The sequence below is a fragment of the Natator depressus genome, chromosome 10 (assembly GCF_965152275.1).
Source record: "Natator depressus isolate rNatDep1 chromosome 10, rNatDep2.hap1, whole genome shotgun sequence".
Lineage (NCBI taxonomy): Eukaryota > Metazoa > Chordata > Testudines > Cheloniidae > Natator > Natator depressus.
This window is the reverse complement of record NC_134243.1, coordinates 6,607,363-6,627,216: the sequence shown is the minus strand read 5'-3', so window position 1 is coordinate 6,627,216 and position 19,854 is coordinate 6,607,363. Positions and strand designations below refer to the sequence as shown.

General features: G+C 47.0%; 1 protein-coding gene across 1 annotated transcript in view; it reads right to left on the bottom strand.

Moving 5' to 3' along the window:
- Nucleotides 1-19,854, bottom strand: part of CACNA1H (calcium voltage-gated channel subunit alpha1 H) — a 477,272-nt gene that overhangs the window by 42,894 nt on the left and 414,524 nt on the right. Inside the window, exons 18-25 of the mRNA XM_074965057.1 lie at nucleotides 18,932-19,032; nucleotides 18,227-18,350; nucleotides 18,018-18,086; nucleotides 17,665-17,849; nucleotides 12,458-12,584; nucleotides 12,015-12,140; nucleotides 10,065-10,154; nucleotides 8,437-8,650 (exon numbers count right to left, since the gene is read on the bottom strand). Coding sequence (XP_074821158.1) covers nucleotides 8,437-8,650; nucleotides 10,065-10,154; nucleotides 12,015-12,140; nucleotides 12,458-12,584; nucleotides 17,665-17,849; nucleotides 18,018-18,086; nucleotides 18,227-18,350; nucleotides 18,932-19,032 — 1,036 coding nt within the window. The remainder of the gene's footprint in view (nucleotides 1-8,436; nucleotides 8,651-10,064; nucleotides 10,155-12,014; nucleotides 12,141-12,457; nucleotides 12,585-17,664; nucleotides 17,850-18,017; nucleotides 18,087-18,226; nucleotides 18,351-18,931; nucleotides 19,033-19,854) is intronic.

Genomic DNA, 19,854 nt, shown 5'->3' with positions numbered 1-19,854 from the left:
AGGTTTGACTTGGTGGAAACGCGGGAGGGAAGAGAGACACTATGAAAGGTATACAAGAGGTGAACCATTCTCATTTCTCTCCTCCAGCTTCCTGATATTGACTAATAATTGTATGAATTAGAATCTCACCTTCCCTGGGGAATATTTAGACTGCTCTGCTTGAGATTTTGCTGACATGAGAATTAATGAAGCACCACCTCCAGTTTAAAAGGCATTCAGGTTGGCATTACAAGTGCTACCTAAAAAGCTGCTCCATGAGTCTCCTCTGCATGAAACATTAGAAAGCCAAGTGGGTTTATGTGCATGCTTCCCATAGGCTGGTTTTATACCTGTATTAAGAAAGGTGCCTGGAAAAATAAGCAAAATGTTTTTAAGTTCCTAGGCAGACGTGAAACACACGGGTACACAGTGTACAAGTTTTAGTTAAAGCTCGGTCTACAGAATACGGAGCACACACACCACATGGATGAGAAAGAACGGACCTGATCCTGAATGTTGTTCAGCATCCCCAACGCCTCATCACCCTCAGGGAGAATTGTCTGCGATCAGCACGTTGAAGTGCAGGTCTTATTAGGGCACAGCTTTGGCGTCTGTTCAACAAACCAACCTCTTCCTTCTCCATGCCACAAATGTCTAGATGTTAATTTGTCCAGGATCCCCAAGGGAATGGACATCAATTAAAGGTCAGCTGTGATTGTGTACTCTCTGGCACTGAGAACCAGGCTGTCCACAGCAGTAGTTGATCTTTCCATGGTTCACTGAACTAGCCACAGAATTAAAAACCAAACTCCAACTTTTCATCATTAGACCAAGGGCCATCCCAGTGCTGTCGCCAACTGGTTTGGTTTTCAGTCCAGCTTGCTCTCTCCTTTCAGTATGCGATGTCTTAAGTACTTGTGTTTAGCCTTTGAAGGGGCAGAGCATCACTCAGTTTTAACCTGGCATCAGATTGTATTTGACGGACCAAATGCCTCCCAGCTTCAAGTGCACTGGCTTTTCAGCCATTACAACAGGGTTGAAATTGGCCCAGTGTCCTGAACACAGAAGAGATCAAACTGATCCATTTGTTTTTAATCAAAGCTTTTAATCTGGGGAGGAGAGTTTCACTTTATGTCTTCGGAAAGCCTCATCAAAAGGTTAGGAGCCGCAGGATTATAAAATTACAGCACTTTTATTTATACAGTGGCTATATCTGATGGAGGCAGTGATCGTGTCAGGAGAAATATGTTAGCTTATCTTGAAGTTTTACCTTCACATTAACAATTACATTGTGGTACAACATAGTTCTGCTTTTAAAAAAAACCACCAAATTTTATTTTTAAAGCCTATTTATTCAATCTCCCTCCCTCTTTTTCATTCCAGAGCAGTTAGCTGGAAAATATACAGCATGATTATATTTAACACTTAAGTAGTGCCTTTAGTCCATAGATCTCAAAGAACTTTATAAAGGGTGGCATCTGTTTCCCCACAATCACAGGCAGAGAAACAGAGGCACAGAGAAGGAAGTGACTAGCCCAAGGTTATACAGCAACAGTGGCAGAGGTAAAGCTAGAATCCAGGTCTCCTGACCCCCAGTCCACCAGCGTCACTTGTATGCAAAGATACCTAAGAGCTCATTCACACTTAGCATTAGTTATATGACAGTGATGCCCAGCAGCCCAAATCAGGATTGGGGCCACGTTGTGTTAGGCGCTGCACAAATACACAGGAAGACACTAATGTAACACAAGATGTAACACGGGCACAGAAATAACGGGGGAGAGAGCGGACAAGGGCAACAATGTCTGGCAGGCCAGCTGTGTGCAGGACTTGGCGGTCCTGAATTCTAAATCTCTTTCTCTCCTGCTTACAATAAACTCATTAAATATCAATCACTGCCTGCCTGGCACTCTCTCAGTCAATATCAGCCTCTCACAGCTGAGTATGCTGCATACAAACCATCACTGGCCAGGCCCTGCAGTCGCTGCTGCACCTCGGTCAGGCCCAGCGCCCATTGATCTCACTGGGAATGTTGCCTCCACAAGACCCACTAGTCCCGCTGCCAAGTCACGAGGTGCTTCTCGAGTGACATTGGTCACAGGAGGAAGTTTTTTGTTAAGGTGCTGGGGCAAGTGGGAGGAATGGCGCTCCCCTCCTGCCAGCCATTAACTCCTCTCCCGCCCTGGCATGGGGGGCTGGGTAGGGAGCAGTGAAAGGGGGCTGTCTATCTCCCCCACAATCCCTGCAAGCAACCAGCTGCCCCAGCATCCTCCCACTCCCCCATACACTCTAACTCTAGGAAGGGTTGGGGAGGCTGCTGGATAGGGGTAGGATGCCCCACTAGCTGAAGGTGCGTTGTAGCTAGAGGGAGCGTGGTGCTTAGGGCCCTGGCTCAGCTGGCTGGAGGGAAGGTATCATGACCTGCGTCCGCCCATCCCTGGCTGGGATCCTGCTGTGGGAATAGCAAGGGGGGAGGCAAAGAGACTGTCTGCTGAATCTCCGCAGCCCAGCCTAGCTGAGGGAGATCCCAGCCGGGCTGCGTGCAACAGGGCGGCCAGGTGAGGAAGCGAGGCAGGCAGCAGGCCACCATTGCCAGTGTTCAACGGGGGCCAGGGAAGTGCTTAGTGCTGGCATTTCACAGGCAGAGGGCCAGCTCCAAAAGGACTGGGGAGGAGTGCAGGGGATTAGATAGATAGAGAAGGCAGCAAGAGATTGATGGGGGCGCCTCATCACGAGGGGGAAGGGTAAGGGGTCTGGGGAGAAGAAAAGAGACCATCTTGCGTCCAAATCCCCACTGGCTTGGGGCGGAGGGGTGTTCGGCACAGGAACACAGTGCTGGGCCTTGGGTTCACGCAACCCCTTCTGGGGTGTGGCAGTGTATGGGCAGGATCTGTAGCAATGGTACACAGTCTCCAAACTATTGTAACCCTTGGCAGATGTTGCACTCAGACAGTGTGGGGAGGTAGTCAATAATTATCTAACATTCACCCATAGAGCCAGCTCTGTCTGTGCCATAGGCAGGCTGTGAGCAAGCTGCCCCTCCCAGACTGCTAATTGTTTCCCAGACGTAGGACAAAGCCTGCTGTGCTTACACCTTACATTTGTGTACACACACATCCCTATGTACGTATACACAGGCACTTAAAGACACACAACATATGGCTTGCTCGACATACACAGACAGAGAACTAGACACAGACACAAGTCGGAAGCTAGTCAGACAGACAGACAGGTGGCCAGACTGTATTTTTGCCAGCTACAGCCTCCTTTTGCTGCCCCCAGTATGTTACGTGTGTCACCCCTTGGCCTCCTGGGAAGAGGATACATCTCAATGCTTCTCATACTCTTCCTGTTTCTGCGGCCCCTGCAGCCCAGCTGTGCCCCAGGGGAAGCTGTGGCTGGCCGCTGAACCCTCTTGACTCGGTCTTGTGCTGCCTCGCCAGCATGGCTGGTTTTGCCGTACACCTTCCTTCCAACGCCAAGCCACCCGTTTTCTCCTTTCCGCCCCACCCTCCTGGTACAAAACGGCAACAGCACACAGCACTGTGCAGGCCAAGACGGTCACTGCGTCACCTCACAGGCACGGTACGTCACGTACACACACAGAAAGTCAACACGGCACCAGCCACACTTCACATCTTTCTGAGTCTGCCACATTTTGAGCCAAGCCCATAATCTTCTAAATTAACCAAAGGAGCCAAAAATCCCACCCATGTTGTTTAGATCAGAGTTTAAATTTAAACAATAATTTAAAAAGTGACCGTTGTTTGATTTCACTTGGTTAAAAAACATTTCCCGAGCCAAAGCTCGCCATTCCGAACACGGTCAGGAAGGGATTCTCCAAGCACGCGCACGAGAATGAGCAGATCTGAGGTAAGCTCTTGTAGGCCCTGCATGTGATGAAACACTTAGGCTCAACTTGCCTGCTACGTCTGCCTTGATTCCCTTCCAGAGAGCTGTCTTCCTCACTGCGCACGCTTGTTGGAAATGTTACACTCCACATCTGTGCAACGTTTGGGCTCTCACTCTAGAAATACCTCCTAGGCTGTTTCCTTGCTGGCCTTTCCAGGCTTCTATATGAATTAAGATGAGGTGTGGAGTTCTCTGGGAAAGCAACTCAACAGCGTCCTTCACGTAGACAGGGACTGGCTCTGCTCGGCCTCAGAGCAGTGAGCCAGGGACAACCTGTTATCAACCTAACCCACCACCAGACACAGCAACCACCTATAATTAGAATAGTTCTCATTTGCCCCTGCTGTAGTCCATTTTCTCTACAGACTACTGGTGAGTTCTGCTCTTTGCTTACAAGTTCCACTTGTTACGGTTTGGAGGCTTCTTCTGGACCAACCATGTGAGCTGCCAAGGGCCACCCGGGAAATGCTGAGCAACCCAAACTCCCACTGGGAGTTGAGGGGGCTTCAGGACCTTGCAGGATCACTGTTCCCAAGGGTAGGAATAAAGGAATTCATGTTTTGAAGCAGGAGGTGTGGAGAAAGTGAATAGGGAAGTGTTATTTACCCCTTCACATAACACAAGAACCGGGGTCACCCAATGAAATTAACAGGCAGCAGCTTTACAACAAACAAAGGGAAGTACTTCTTCACACAACACACAGTCAGTCTGCGGAACCAGATGTTGTGAAGGCCAAAAGTATAACCAGGTACAAAGGAAAAATTAGATAAATTCATGGAGATTAGGTCTATCAATATGGCTATTAGCCAAGATGGTTAAGCTTCTGACTTCCAGGGGGTGGATCACTTGATAATTACCCTGTGCTGTTCATTCCCCATGAAGCATCTGGCATAGGCCTCAATAAGAAGACAGGACACTGGGTAAGATGGACCATTGGTCTGACCCAGGATGGCCGTTCTTATGTTCTAATGAGTATCAATTGGGGGAGCCTCAGGTGAACTTTGGGAGCCACGGCCTGGTTCAGGTGATTTGGCTTTGACTTCTAGGGGGTCCTATCGAATCCAGCCTGAGCCAATACTGACTGCAAGTTGCTGAGATCAGATGATTGTGTAGTGGGCCCTGTGAAATGAGTTTGGTGGGTCTCAGGCCAGTTCCTAATGGAGAATTGTGCCCCTCACAAAAAACCCAACCCCATCCTGGCATCTCAGCAGAGAGCTGAATGACTGGAATGGGCCCTGGAGGCTAAACTTCCCTCTTACCCCCGAATGTGCTGTATCTAGGTCAGGGTCGATGCATGCTGGTGGGAAAGTGTAGGTGAAACTTGTTTTGTTCTGTACTCCTACTGCGAGGCTTGGTCTGGCCGTGAGTCCCTAGGGATTTCAGTCCAATACTTTTCGCCACGCAGTGCAGAGTTGCAGATACTTAAAAGGGAAACTCAAAGTCCTTAATAATCCTTCAGCTGCTGTTGGGAAAGGGCCGAGTCTTCTCTGCATCTTGAAAGAGAGAGAGGCATCCAGCTGCACAAATTTATCATGGATTTTGTGGTTTCCCAAACTGCCGCCCATTCCACAGCCACATTTGTTTTCAAGCTCATGTCAGTTTGCATGAGGGACTGCCCCGCAGGAGGTAAGCTATGTGTGAGAACAGAGACACTACTAGCGAGGAAAATACACGGTCAGCCTTCCAAAAACTAACTGCAAACATAGGTGAACTGTCCGTCCTCCTCATGATTATGGAGCTAGCAGGAATTGAGGCTAAAACCCCCAAATCCAGAGGCCAGGTAGAGTTAGGAAACAGTGGGGTGATCACACCCCAAATTACTTTGCTAGTACATTAACAATGACTTAGCAGAACCATACCCTCTGGAGCAAGGAGGTGATTCAACTTTCAGATTCATAGAGTCTAAGGCCAGAAGGGACCACCTAGTCTGACCTCCTGTATAGTACAGGCCACAGAACTTCCCCAAAATAATTCCTAGAGCATAAGAAGCTCTCTGCTGTCCATTGTGCCATAGGAGTTTCATGACACAGACTCTTCTCCAATGGGAACAGCGCTGAGACCAAACTCATTACACATCAGACCTTAATCTCAGAGTTTAAAGATAGGTGGCCTTATCTCCAGAGTCTCTCAGCCTGCTCAAGATAATTATATAGTGTCTAGGAGGAGACAATTACAAAGGGAATATCTGCTTTTTCCTAACTTCATCTTCCTTTAGCTGAAGTTTATCTTCCTGAACATCATACAGGGAGGTACATTTGATTATTTATGGATTTCTTTGGGAAACAGCTGGCTGTATTTGCACGTGGACTGGCAATCCTACTGGGTGTGTTCTTGGACTCAAAGATTTCTTGCAGTAAATTGCAAAATACGGTGGGCTAAATCTGGAGTGGCGCTGATTTCTTTGGGTGGTGCAGGTGACTTTCTGGGAGAGGAGCTGCACTGCAGGTGACTTCAATGGGAGTTGTACATATTTGTTAGCTCCCAGGACCTGGCCCCATAGCATGATGAGCAACCTCTAAAACTCGGGAGTTTGGTGGCCTGATCTGAAAGCCCATTGAAGCTAGTGGAAAGTCTCCCAGTGACCTCAGTGAGCTTTGGATGCTTAGCTGAGTTCTCCGAGCCTCCTGGGTTGGAAGTCTCATGGAAGCTGTCTGTCTCCCAACACTTTATCATCTACTTCACCTGTTGTGCTACAAATACTGGAAGAACAGCCTTCTGGGGTCCCCAGGTTTCCGCTTCTAACCCCAGCTTGAACCTGGAAGCTCAGACGCATGAACAAGAAAGGTAAAGAAAAGCTGGATTGCTTTGGAACTTTTTCAGATCTCAGAAGAGGTGCAGTTGGCATTTGGGGCTGTAATAAAGGTTTGAGCTGGGCTGGGTTTTAGTTTAGCCACGCCACTTGACCCATGACTAGCTACAAATCCAAAGTATGCAGCCCTTGCTTTGGTTTCAGGTCAATCTGCCATTGATTAAGGCCCAGCACGAGTTCACTGTGGAGCTATTTCGCGCGGAAGCCTCCTGTGACAAATTACTAGAGAGACAATGGGGAAAGTGGAAATTATTGCCGGAGATGTAGGCAGACCGCCTTCTGGATCAAGTGCAGATCAGATTCAGGGATAGAAGGAGGAAACTAGTTGGGGTTGAGGTTTCAATTAGCACAGCTGCCTGCTTGCCATGTCATTACAGCAGAGACATAACTTTTTGATTTAACAGCAGCTCTCCCTGCTGAAAATGGATGCCTATGGCTCTGAGTTTTAGGAGGTTGTTAGCAGTTTGTCATTAAGGGGCACTCAGCTATTGCAGGAGGTTATGTGAGGCAGCAGAATGATAAGGGTACAATCCACATGACAAAGTGCTAGTGAGCCTGGTGGAGTTGAAAGCACCTTGCCTCTTAGATCCGTCTGTGCTCCACTAAGAAATTGCAGCTTGGGGCGTATCCCTCCACTCACGTCTGACAAATTTCAACCAGCTCAAAACGAGTCTTCTTGAGTCTGCCAGTGTGGCTGGGAATCGTGTGTGACAGGTTCTTGGGGACGTTTCTAGTGCTTCCTGCAGCTGGGACTACCCAAACAACTCCCTGCTATTTCCTACCCGCAGCTGGAACCTGGCAGGGACAGTGAAAGTGAAAAATTATGACAGGAAAAATGAGCTGAAACTTTTGGGATCTTTCAAGAAGATTCAGTTCTAGAAATGGGCAAAGACTCAAGCAGGTTCTGATGTTCTCTGGTCTGGTTTGGCCATCCCTAAAAGAAATCCATGGTCAGAACTTATCAAAGCTATGTAGGTCCCTAATGACTCTCCAGTGCCCATTGTTTCCATCCAACGTGGTTAGAAGGCCTGTCCACACCTACATCATTGCTCTGTGCTAAAGGTCTCCTGCAATAGGTGGCTATGCAAGCATCCTGTCTAATGGACTTCATTCAAGAAGACTTCATTCAAGAAGTCTTGTCTCAGCTTCCCTGCACTGGGGCGCCGTTCCTCTCCCCATGCCTGTTTTGCTCATGCCCTCATGCAGCATGTGCGTGGCATGCGGGGCCATGCACCGAGATCCTAAAAAGCATTGCAACTATTTGATCTAAGGAAAAAAAAATCAAACCACCACCATCATAATTTAAAAATGCAGGCGACACTTTAAGCCCCAGGGCACTGGGATGCCTTTGTGAGTTGCCTTCGCACACGTGGCAAACATCGCTCATGTTTACTCAGTAAATCCCTCGCTCGCCCAACGGCCTTCTTCACGCTTCCTGAAGATAATGTAAGAATCATGTCTTGAGGGGCTCACTAGTAATTCAGATAGGACTCTGCTTTCCAGGCTTGCCGGCCTTTACTCTGCCTACCATCTACATAAACGGGCAACATTTGTCAAGCTCATAGAGGACACTTCTACGGAATGTGTAGCCCTGAGACTTAAGGCGTCGCCAAAGTAGTAAATAAACAACGCGGCCTTTTTAGTCCCATGTCAACCAAACCAAAGGAAAATGAAAGTCTTGCTTTGGAAGCAGGCAGGGCTCAGAAAGATTTTGGTTTGTAACGCAGTCTACCGACCAGACATGTATAGCTCCTTACTCCTGCGCTTTTTCTCCAGGCGCCTCAGCCGCTTCTCCTCCCGTCGACGGGCCTCTTCTGCCTCCTGGTGCTGCCGACACTTGTGGAAATTCTCCACCACCACCCCCACGAACATGTTGAGCACGAAAAAGCTGACGATGAGCAGGAAGGAGATGAAGTAGAGAAGCATCCACGGGTTGTGGTTCTGGACGGGCTGAGAGATGGGAGGCAGGAGGGGGCAAGAGAGAAGAGGAGAAAAGTGTGGGTCATTGTAAAACAGACATCTCGAGTGTCCAGCAGCAGTGGGAAGCCAGTGGTGGATTCCCATGGGTAGGAGAATAGGGCTTGGAGAACCCATGGGCTGTTTCTCCGCAAGTTTTCCTTTCACCCATTTTCTCCCCTGTTGAAATTTTACCTTCTTTTGTGAAAACCATAATTTGGCTGGAAAAAAAAAATTCCTCGCAAGATCACAATTTTTGGCATGGAAATAGTTTTAATTGAAGAGAGGCTCAAATTTATGATTTGCAGGGGGGCATTAATGCTTAGCTGATGTTTGTCCATTGTTCCGAGATCCTTGGACACTGCAGATGCTAAGTACAAAGGGTTATCGCTGTTACAACATGGTACCATTCACCTAAGGATCTCGAGAGAATTTTGCTAATGCTTTAAGCCTCCCAACTCCCAAATTTGGTAGCACCTCTTTTTAACATCCCCAATTATTTTCTATTTCATGTAAATACATTCATGTTCACCATGCATTCCTTAAAGCAACTGTGGAATGGTCCATGTTTTCAGGGCCCCTTGGAGCTGGTGTTTTGGTCCCAAGGTATCCGTCCTTAGGACATGATTTGTAGCTTTCACCTCCTGTAGCTTTCACTTTCTTCAGCAGTTCAGTGATGCCGAGGGAGGAAGAGGGCTAACTCAGAGCTGTCTGTGGGCTCTATCTTCTGCATATTCATGTGTGAAAAACATGCCCATTTTGACGGGCTCCATGTCACTGGCAAAAGTTGGCCACTGCAACCATTTCTGAGTAAGAGCAAGATTCTGATCAGCCCCTGCAGAGGTACACAAAGAGCATCCTTCCCCACCTTGCTGCATAGGGGCTGCCCAGAGTCCCACTGGAGGACGTAGACCCTGCTCCCTCTTAGTGGCTCCATGGACACTCAGGGCCTGAAAGAGGGTAGGGAAGGTTGCGGTGATGGTGGGGCCATGGCTGTACTCCAGGCACCCAAGCTGTGCAGGCATAGAGTGGGGAGTGTGCTGTAGCTTTTTAAAGGGATGGGTAGCTGCCATGCTGGGGAGGTTGGGACCTCTAGGAAGAATTCCAGCTGCAATTCCCAGAATTCCTTCTGGAGACATCTGCTGAACTAGGGCCCCATTACACCCATCACACCCAGATGGCATCCAGGGGACAACTGAGCCCTGATTGAAGTGCTCGTCAGTGCTCAGCTGTGGTTCCCAGGCTGTTCAGGTCCATGCTGCTGCTTTGGAGCCCCCCTACTGGAATCGGCGCCAGAGCAGAGCACCTGTGGGGGTTACTCAGTTCCATTAACAGCTGTGATCTGTGCACAGTGATCCAGACCACGAACACTAAACTTGTAAAACTTTTTGAGGTCTTTTGTTTCTACCTGCTGGTCAATGCCCACAGCATCCAGGCCATTATACATGATGTTCACCCAGCCGTCTTTGGATGAGAGTACAAACAAGGACATCAGAGCCTGCAAGGAAAAGCAATAATATAAAGATCAGCCCTGCTGCTATTCACCTCCCTTTGGTCTTTTTAAGGGAGGAAGGGGTGGGCTCATTTGCTCTTTGAGTTTCTCAGACTAGCAGTGGAAAGGTAGGGCCACAGGAACCAAAGAGAAATGGCAGAATGACTTAGTCATGTCAGGTTTCAGAGTAACAGCCGTGTTAGTCTGTATTCGCAAAAAGAAAAGGAGTACTTGTGGCACCTTAGAGACTAACCAATTTATTTGAGCATAAGCTTTCGTGAGCTACAGCCGATGAAGTGAGCTGTAGCTCACGAAAGCTTATGCTCAAATAAATTGGTTAGTGTCTAAGGTGCCACAAGTACTCCTTTTCTTTTAGTCATGTCAGTTTCCTCTGCCTTAAGTACATAGGGGAGAAAAACAATCAACATTCGCAGAGGACATTGATTTGTGAACACAATGAATTTCAAGCCTCAAAGAGGGCATACAAACCAAGAAGAGTCAAATGACCTGCTAAAACAATTCATAATTCATAACACAATGGAGATAATTTTTTCAAATGGAATTTACTGTGATTTTAACCATTTAAGCTATTGGTTTGGTTTTTGCATTTAATGGAGCTTGGACAACGAAAGCTGACTGGTTAGCTTCCTTTTTAGTTCCACTCAGATTAATTCATGTACTTATAACACAGGTTCTGCTCAGCTACATTGGCAGCATTGCCAAGACCAAGTGCACAAAAATTTGGAGGGGGTAACTTTTTTCAAGTTTTTCTTTGCAAACACGAAGAAGGTTAGAAACTAATTATTCTAAAAAATGAAAGGTGAGATTCTCACACAATTAACTGACTCTAAGTGCTGGGGCTTTAAGGGAAAAAAACAGGACCACAGGATATCGGATTGGAAGGGACCCCTGAGTCACGGAGCACAGTCCCCTCCAATTACAGGCAACCCTGTAATATAATCCCGTTCATAATTTTGTCAAGTGCCCTCTTGAAGCGAGTGAGGTTGTTTGCCCCCACTGTTCCCATTGGATGGCGGTTCCAGAACAAGACGCACGATAAAATCACAAGAGTTGGCAATGCTGCGTGAGTGAAAATGTGAGGTCATGCTATTGATTGTGACAATCATCAGCATAGCTCAGAGCATGTCACAGCCATCAGCTGGCTCAACACAGTGGGGACTGAACCAGGGACCTCCAGAGCTAAAGCATCAACTGCTAATGCTTGAATTAAAGAGCCCACAGGTGGAACAGCCTCACATCCTCTGTGGATCCCACCAGGGCCTACATAACACAAACTGACCTGTGGGTTAGGTGTAGTTTTGCTCAGTGCTGTTATTTTATTTTGTACATGCCACTGAAACACATAAAAATCTGATTAAATTTAAAAACAACAACAAGAACAAGGTATTATTTCACACTGGGGGCCAGATTGCAATCCCCTTACTCCTGCTGAACAGTACCTTACACAGAATCACAGAATCTCAGGGTTGGAAGGGACCTCAGGAGATCATCTAGTCCGACCCCCTGCTCAAAGCAGGATCAATCCCCATTTTTTGCCCCAGATCAATTTAACAGCCCCCTCAAGGATTGAACTGACAACCCTGGGTTTAGCAGGCCAATGCTCAAACCACTGAGCTATCCCACCCCCCAAACGAGGAGTGGTGACCTGAAGTAACGGCACTACTCAGTGCGAGTAATGGGACCAGACTCTCAGCTCCTGGGTTTCGTTAAACCTTTAAATAAACAAAACCTAAACGGGGGGACCTGACGATGAGATGGCTGGAAGTTCAGTGCTGGAGCGGGACACATTCGGAAGAGCCCATCAGACAATGACACAGAAACCTCTCGGAACAAGAACTACTTTACCTGCCCTAAATTGTCGAAGTTGTACTTCCGCCGGACCCATCTGTAGCGCACACTAGTGCAGTCGGCTTTAGTGGAGATGTTTTTGGTGTCTGGTCCTTCGCAGTAGTAGAACTTGCCCTTAAAAAGCTGAAATTGAAGAGGAGGGGGGGAAAAGTATCTTGGGAAGCTTGGCATGGGCACTTTGTTCTGTTCCAAGGACAGATCATTGTTTGCCTTGGTTGGAATTTGGGATTCCTTCCCTTGTCCCTGCAGCTGAGGTACCCCTCTTCAGGCACAAAGCCTGAAGCCCCTCTGTTGGGTTAAGAGGATTTCGGGTCCCTGGAGGGATCAGAGTGGCTTGCCTCACCCAGCAGGGGAAAGCCTATTCTGAACGACCTCTCTGTCTTGTTGGGGCAAGAAGGGACTTTCTGAATGAGTGCTTGGTTACAGAGGGAGAGTCTTACCTGAACCCCTAAGATCCCGAAGATAATGAAGAAAGCACAGCAGATAAGCACAATATTTCCAATAGGCCTCAGGGATGATATCAAGGTCTCCACCACCAGTTTTAGACCTGGGGCTCTGCTGATGACTCTGGGGAAAAAACAGCAGAACAAAGCTTGGCACTCATCCTAGACTCATACAACCACAGAATTAGAAGGGACCACCAGGGCCTCTAGTCTAACCCCCATTTATCCCATCTTTATTCTTCCTCCTGCTCCTTGGGGGCAGTCAGGCTGATATAACCCTTCTTTACCCCCCATACGTATTGATATGGTACCCTATCATATAGGATGTTACGCTATACTATTCTATAGCTCCTTTCATCAATTGATTTCAAAGCGCTGTACAGGTGTTAATTAATTAAGCCTCACCACACCCCTGTGAAACAGATAAGTGTTCACGGACCTGCCCATCTCTCAGGGCTAGTATTTAAGGTTCTTTGCACACTCAGGCAGATGTCTCTGCATTGGCTGCATTTGGCTCACACTTCGAAAGTTCTCTTTGCACTTGTGAGAGCTGGAAACATCGGGCCTGGTGTTCATTTACACTACGGCCACCTCTCACCATTCTTGTCCCGTTAAGGGGCCTTAAAAAGAGTGCAAGTGTACTTTAAAGGGCCTTAGTGTAGATGAGAATCAGGCCTTTATTTTTAAATAACAACTTAGAATACAGTTGTGCGGCAATTAAAAAAATAACGAGGCTGCAGAACAACATTATGCATGGTGCCCTGGGTATAGAGTCAGTTGCATGCTCCAATTTACCCTCTCATAACAGACAGAGAGGGGGTGAAGTTGAAATTGAAAACCAAAAAGGAAGTACTTAGTTTACACAACGCATAATTAAACCTGTGGTACTGTCTGCCACAAGATTTCACTGAGATCAAATATGTAGCAAGGCCTCAGCTGATTAGACATTTATATAGACAATGAGAACATTCACAGTTACATTAGATAGGATAAAAATGTATAAGGGATATAAACTCTCCTGCTGCAGGGCACAAGCCAGTCTCACTAGCTGATGAAGATTAGGAAGGAGTATCTCCTATTGGCAGGTTGTTTCATAGAATCATAGAAGATTAGGGTTGGAAGAGACCTCAGGAGGTCACCTAGTCCTATCTCCTGCTCAAAGTAGGACTAACGCCAACTAAATTATCCCAGCCAGGGCTTTGTCAAGCCGGGCCTTAAAAACCTCTAAGGATGGAGATTCCACCACCTTCCTAGGTAACCCATTCCAGTGCTTCACCACCCTCCTAGCGAAGTGTTTCCTAATATCCAACCTAGACCTCCCCCACTGCAACTTGAGACCATTGCTCCTTGTTCTGTCATCTGCCACCACTGAGACTGGCCAAGCTCCATCCTCTTTGGAACCTCCCTTCACGTAGTTGAAGGCTGCTATCAAATCCCCCCCCCCCCCCCCGCACTCTTCTCTTCTGCAGACTGAACAAGCCCAGTTCCCTCAGCCTCTCCTCGTAAATCATGTGCCCCAGCCCCCTAATCATTTTCGTTACCCTCCGCTGGACTCTCTCACAATTGTCCACTAAAGGGTTTCTAGCACCTTCCTCTGAAATACTGGCCACCATCAGAGACAGGGTACTGAACCACTGGTCTGATCTGGAATGGCAGATGTTGTGTTCAGTGGCCTTATACCAAGCCTGAACTTTGCCCCCAAATACCAAGCATGTAGAATCTTTCCAGCAGCGTATAGACAGTAACTCACAGCACTGCTGGAAAGCAAGTCTTAGCCTCCGTTTTATAGATGGAGAAACTCCAGCACAGGGTGGTTAAGCGAGGCCACTGAGAGAGGCCGTTTATGGTGGACTTCTGAAGAGCACTGCAGCTGTGACTTGTGGTCTTGGGCTCAGGCCTTTAGAACACACCTACCTTGTAAGTTACTCAGATGCCCCATCTTTGGAAGTGCTCAGGAAGGCTAATGAATCAAGGGCTCAATCCTGCTGAGCACCCTGGCCCCATTCCAGCCACGCACTTAAGCACACATTCAACTTTCTGTCAGTGGGACCATTCAAGCACTCAGTTAAGCACAGGCTTAAGTGCTTTGCTGCCTTGGGCCGATGGTGCTCAGCACCTTTTGAAGGATTGAACCACAAGATGCCATTTATAAAGGGGAGGAGTATTTTATCATACAAGGGGGGTTGTTTCCTACCTAAACGGTCCAGGAACTGACTCAGAGACAAAAGGGATTTGTGGTCGACAGCTCCGTAACAAAATTAACGAGCAGCACTGATTGCCTTCTATTTGCAGAGGAGCCCAGCAGTGGATCCAGAGGCATGGTTTACAGCAGCACAGAAAGTTTGGATGTTTTTCTTTTCCATGTGAGTGACTAGAGAAAGGATCTCCTGGGTGGGTCTGAGAAATGCGTTTGTGCCCAAACAGCACCACAAACCCCAGGGAGTTTTTCCAGGAGGCTGCATGTTTCAGTTGAAAAATGTCAAAGCTTTTTAAGAGGGTGGTGCAGGATCCTTGTCGGTAGCTTCATTTTGCATGGCTAAGTTAACACTTTAATCTAGGCAAGTAGAGATGTGTGAAGAAGGGATAGAGGATAAAAGGTAGATGTTGTAAGCCTGGGGCTACTCAGTCAATAGGTAACATCAGACGGTTTATACTTCTTCTAAGTGAGACGTGTTTAAGTAGCTTCTTGCTCTCTCAAACTAGCAATGAATAATGTGACAGAGAAACTGAATAGTCTCTGGAATAACTGTGCACAAGACTTATGTAAGTAACACCAGAGTCAATCATGGGCTCTTTGTGAATACAGCAGGTTGAATTATTCTCTGGAACTAATTCTTCCCAATTCTGTCCCTTATATTTGTTCATACATCATTTGTGCCCTGATTTCCATTACTCTTCATAGGTTCCAAGCCCAGAAGGGACCATTGTGGTCATCCAGTCTGAGCTCCTGCATGACACAGACCGTAGAACTTCCCACAAATCATTCCTGTTTAAAATGGCTGATGATGGAGACTCCACCTCAACCATTGTGAAATACGGTACTGCCTAAAAAGGCCAAGCCAAGATAGTGCCCCATTGTGCTAGGTGCTGTAAATACACAAAGAGATGGTTCCTACTCTGAAGAGATTGCAATCTAAGAGGGCAGCAGTAAAGACAAATTCAGAAAACAGACTGGGGTACCGAAGCAACAAATTAGATGAAAACATTAATGCAACCACTTTGCCACCTAGGAAATAACTAGCGAATACACAAAAGCCATTGCTTATGTAGGAACCAGCCAGATTGATTCTTGCTTACTAGTGTGATGGGAAGAGGCAAATGGCTCTTTTTCCTAAGGACCGCACGTTTCTGGAGCCACCTATCTTGTTTCCAAAGAAATTTCTTGGGAAAGAGAATGTGTTTTTGTCGGGCATGATGCAAAATGGGAACGAGCAAAGTGAGCTGATGAGAATTCCCCAAGTATTTATACTCTCCCTGTCCCTTTATTACTGTGCTATCAAACAAAATACAAATTCCTTTTATTCCTCTTTCAAATATTGAAAACATGACCTTTCCTCTTCCTAGCCAACAGCTACATTGTGTCCAGGTGGCATTAGATACACACACACAGGAGAAAGATTACAGAAGCTGGAGCTTATCAAATTATTGCCAGCACCTGTTTAATTGCCAATTCACTCTCAGCCAATGCGACCTTCCCACTTGGGAATGGCTGTAAGGTTGTGCAGTGTAACATGTCACTTTGATTAGGGAGCCAGCCTGATATGTAAAATTATGATAAAAATGCAGCGTGAGGAAGGCATTCATCATACACACTGTGCGAGTCCGATAACACTTCCTGCCCCAAACCAGATCAGCTCTTCTAGATAGTGGTGAAGACAAAGTACCAGTCATTTTGGTCTTCCTCACAGGTGCTGAGAGTATGCACACAATAGATGGACCGAAACCCATTTGGTGTTCACGTTCAGTCACGTCTGATAATAAGCAACTGAAAGCTCAGATATTTCTCCATCACTGCTGAGGGCTTGTCTACACTGGCTTATTTTAAATTGGTTTAAAAAACAAATTAGTTAAATTACTGTGGAGACCCACTCATATTGGTTTCAGACTGGTTATACTGGGTTAACTTGGGTCTGTAAATTGATCAATGCAAGATAAACAGATCAAAGCCAAGCTCACAGCAATACAAGAGTCCACACAGGAAGTTGTACCAGTTTAACTAAAGTGGCTTAAAATCATACCATTAGCTAAACTGGTTCAACCCTGTGTGTATACCAGGCTGGAGACTGCAAAGCTGGCCTGGAAATCTTCATGAAAACGCAACCTTGCCCTTTTCATAACTTCTTCGACTCTGATGTTGAAACAGAGAAGGGTCCTGTCTTGGTGTTAATCCAGAAATGTGATCGACATTTTACAACTTGGAAGAACCTTCCACTAGAGCAATTACTTGTTTTTCCATCCCAGAACAGATTCACAACCATCAGTGTTGCCAACTTCTGTTAACACTCACCTGTGGTGAGAATAATTTTTTATGGCCCAGTAAAGAACCATTAGTTTTCCTATCATTATCAGCTTTGTTCTATCAGAGCATTTTCATCATGAATTTGCAAGGATGCCATAAAGTGAGATTCCAGTTGACACGGTGCATGCAATGCACTGAAACAATTCAGTATTTTTAGTGTGTCCCAGTGGATAGATTACGGGGACTCAGGAGGCCTGGCCTATTGTTTGTGGATAAGTCACTTCATCAACCCATGCCTCATTTTCCCCACCTGTAAAGGAGGAACAATGTTCACCACCTTTGTGAAGCGCTTTGAGGTCTATGGATGAAACTTGCTATATGAGCGCTAGCTTCAAGAGGATATTTTACTTCAGAAGAGTTTCAGTAGCTTAAGGAATCAAGTCTTTCCCTTCAAACTCCATGATTCATCAAAACACAACAAAGGGCTCACCTACATGGCAAGTTACTATGCGGCAAGTCCAGGTGTGAATCTACCGCACACAGCAAGCTGCACAGTAACGTCCCAGGTGGACGCTGCAACAACAAGTCCTGGAATGGGGCTTAGCTGACTATGCTTTCAAGTATCAGCAGCCAAGCTGTATGCTGGGACTTCCACTGTAGATTCACACCATGGCTTGACGCCTAATAGCTTGCCATGAAGACAAGCCCAAACCCCACACATCCATTTTGCCCAGCGTGAAAGTACCGGAGAGGCCTCAAGGTCCGCAGCAATCTTAAGACTCGAAGGATACCCAAAATCTTAGCCCCGCCTGCTGACGCCATGGAGACGATAATATCAATGATGGATACAAAGACCAGGACCCCATCCAGGACATTCCAGCTGCTTTGGAGATAGGTATTTTCCCCAGAAAAGAAGCCAAGGGCCACCACCTAGAACCAGTAGGAGAAAGATATTTAAGTTGTGGCCTCATGCCTTTTGCTTTTTTGCTGTACATGACAGACACTGACGTGCAGTGAAATACAGCTCATCTTAGCTCTCAGACCACAGAGGCCAGCCCTCATCGTGGGTTGGCAGGTTTAGTGGAGACACATACTTACCTTCACCATCATCTCAACAACAAAGATCGCAGTGAAGATGTAATTGGAGACACTCAGAAATATCCTCTCCTGTAAAATAGAAATCAACAGCAGGAGGCAAGTCATTTAAACAGCAGAAACCCAGCATCCTCCATCCCGCAGGTTCCTTCCCCAATGTGGCTGGGGAAAAGTTATTGCGGGTGCAGGAAAAGGGATGGGGGGCTGCTCACCATGCTGTGGGGGTCAATATCGGGCCTCTCCAGTGCAATGGTGATGCAGTTGAGAAAGATGAAGACCAGAACCACATGGTCAAACATCTTGTGGGCTATAACCTTCTGGCACATCGCTCGAATCCTGGGGGAAAAGGGGCAGAAAGGAAGAGGTCATGGCCAGAAGCCAGTCTGGGTCAGCAAGCTTGGAACTCACCCCTCTGACTGGGATTTCCTTTCCTGAGAGACTCCTTTAAAACCTTCGATGGTAACTACCTCAGGGTGCTGAGATAGGACCTTCCTGTGCACAGTTTGCTGCACTAATTATCAATGAAATAAACAAGAAATAACAATAATAATTTTAGCTGTATTAATAAGTCACCTCAGCTTCCTGCCAAGGTGTCGACGGCCCTGTCCAGTGATTCTGCCTATCACAGAAACATTACTTAGAGTACAAGGGGCTGACTTCGGATGTCCTTACTCAGACCTTCCCCACCAAAGAGTTTTGCCTACTGAAGGGCTGACTAAAACTGGAGTCTGGAACAGCCCCTCCTGTGGTAAAAGGCACTCAAATGGCTAGGAGAGAGAAACACAAGCCCTGCGAGGATTCCCTCACAGAATTCTTCCCCCCTAGTTGGGGCTGGGTGTGTCCTGCCCAATGGAATGAGCTTCTCCCAAGCCCCAGTTTTCAGCTGCCAGCCCACTCGGTGGACTGGGGTTTCTTACCGATTCTGAGGAGAAAACAAGTAGAGGGACCAGTCTTCGTGATTCTTGCACCACTCCGGTTTGTAAGGCTCCAGGGCTTTACGAATCCTGTAGCAGTAACTCTGGAGAGAACAAAGAAATTGCTCCTTTCTTTAGTTTTCCTGGCTCTTTAGCCCACGGGGTCCCTCTGCCCTTCTCAAGCGACCCTCTGAATTCTTTGCTCTATAGGTGGTTTCTGGAAAAGGCGGTGTTAGAATTTGGCTGTGAAAATGAAGACTCATCTGTGTCCTTATATGGCCCCCATCATCACAGTAAAGTGACATGCCAGAGGTCCATATGGAGCCTGTGGCTACGCCAGGAATTGCACTCAGATTTCCCCGTGTCCCAGTCCAATGCCCTATCCAAAACACCATCTTTCCTACCCTCCCATCAGGCTCACAGGGAAGTGAAGAAGAGCCACACAACATGGGATGTACTGTACAAGTGCAGCCAAAGGTATAATGGAAGCCTTGTTACAGGGCAATCTGATGCTCAGACCAGCGGCTGGGATTGGGACTGATGCAGGATGGTAAAGATCTAACTCTCTTTCTCCCCCAAGGAAAGGAAGCTTCCATGAACCCTACATACATGGCCAAACCTCGAAGTCCTTACTCCCTCAAAACTCCCCCCAAAGTGAGCGGGAGCCGGGGGGTTGCTTGCTGCACTTGAAACCAATCCAGTCATATTTTGTGTCTTTATCTTCCCACCAGACATAAGGATTGAGGGACTTCCAAGCTTCAAGGCATTGCACTAAGTGCTTATTAATTAATTAATTTAATCCCCTGGGGTCTATGAATTTTTTGAGCATCGGTGTAAACTCCCCTATTCAGAGGTATTGAAAATCCTGTTTTGTTTTTTGCAATGCCAAAATGTTGTGCCTAAGTGACCTAACCGCGTCACTGTAA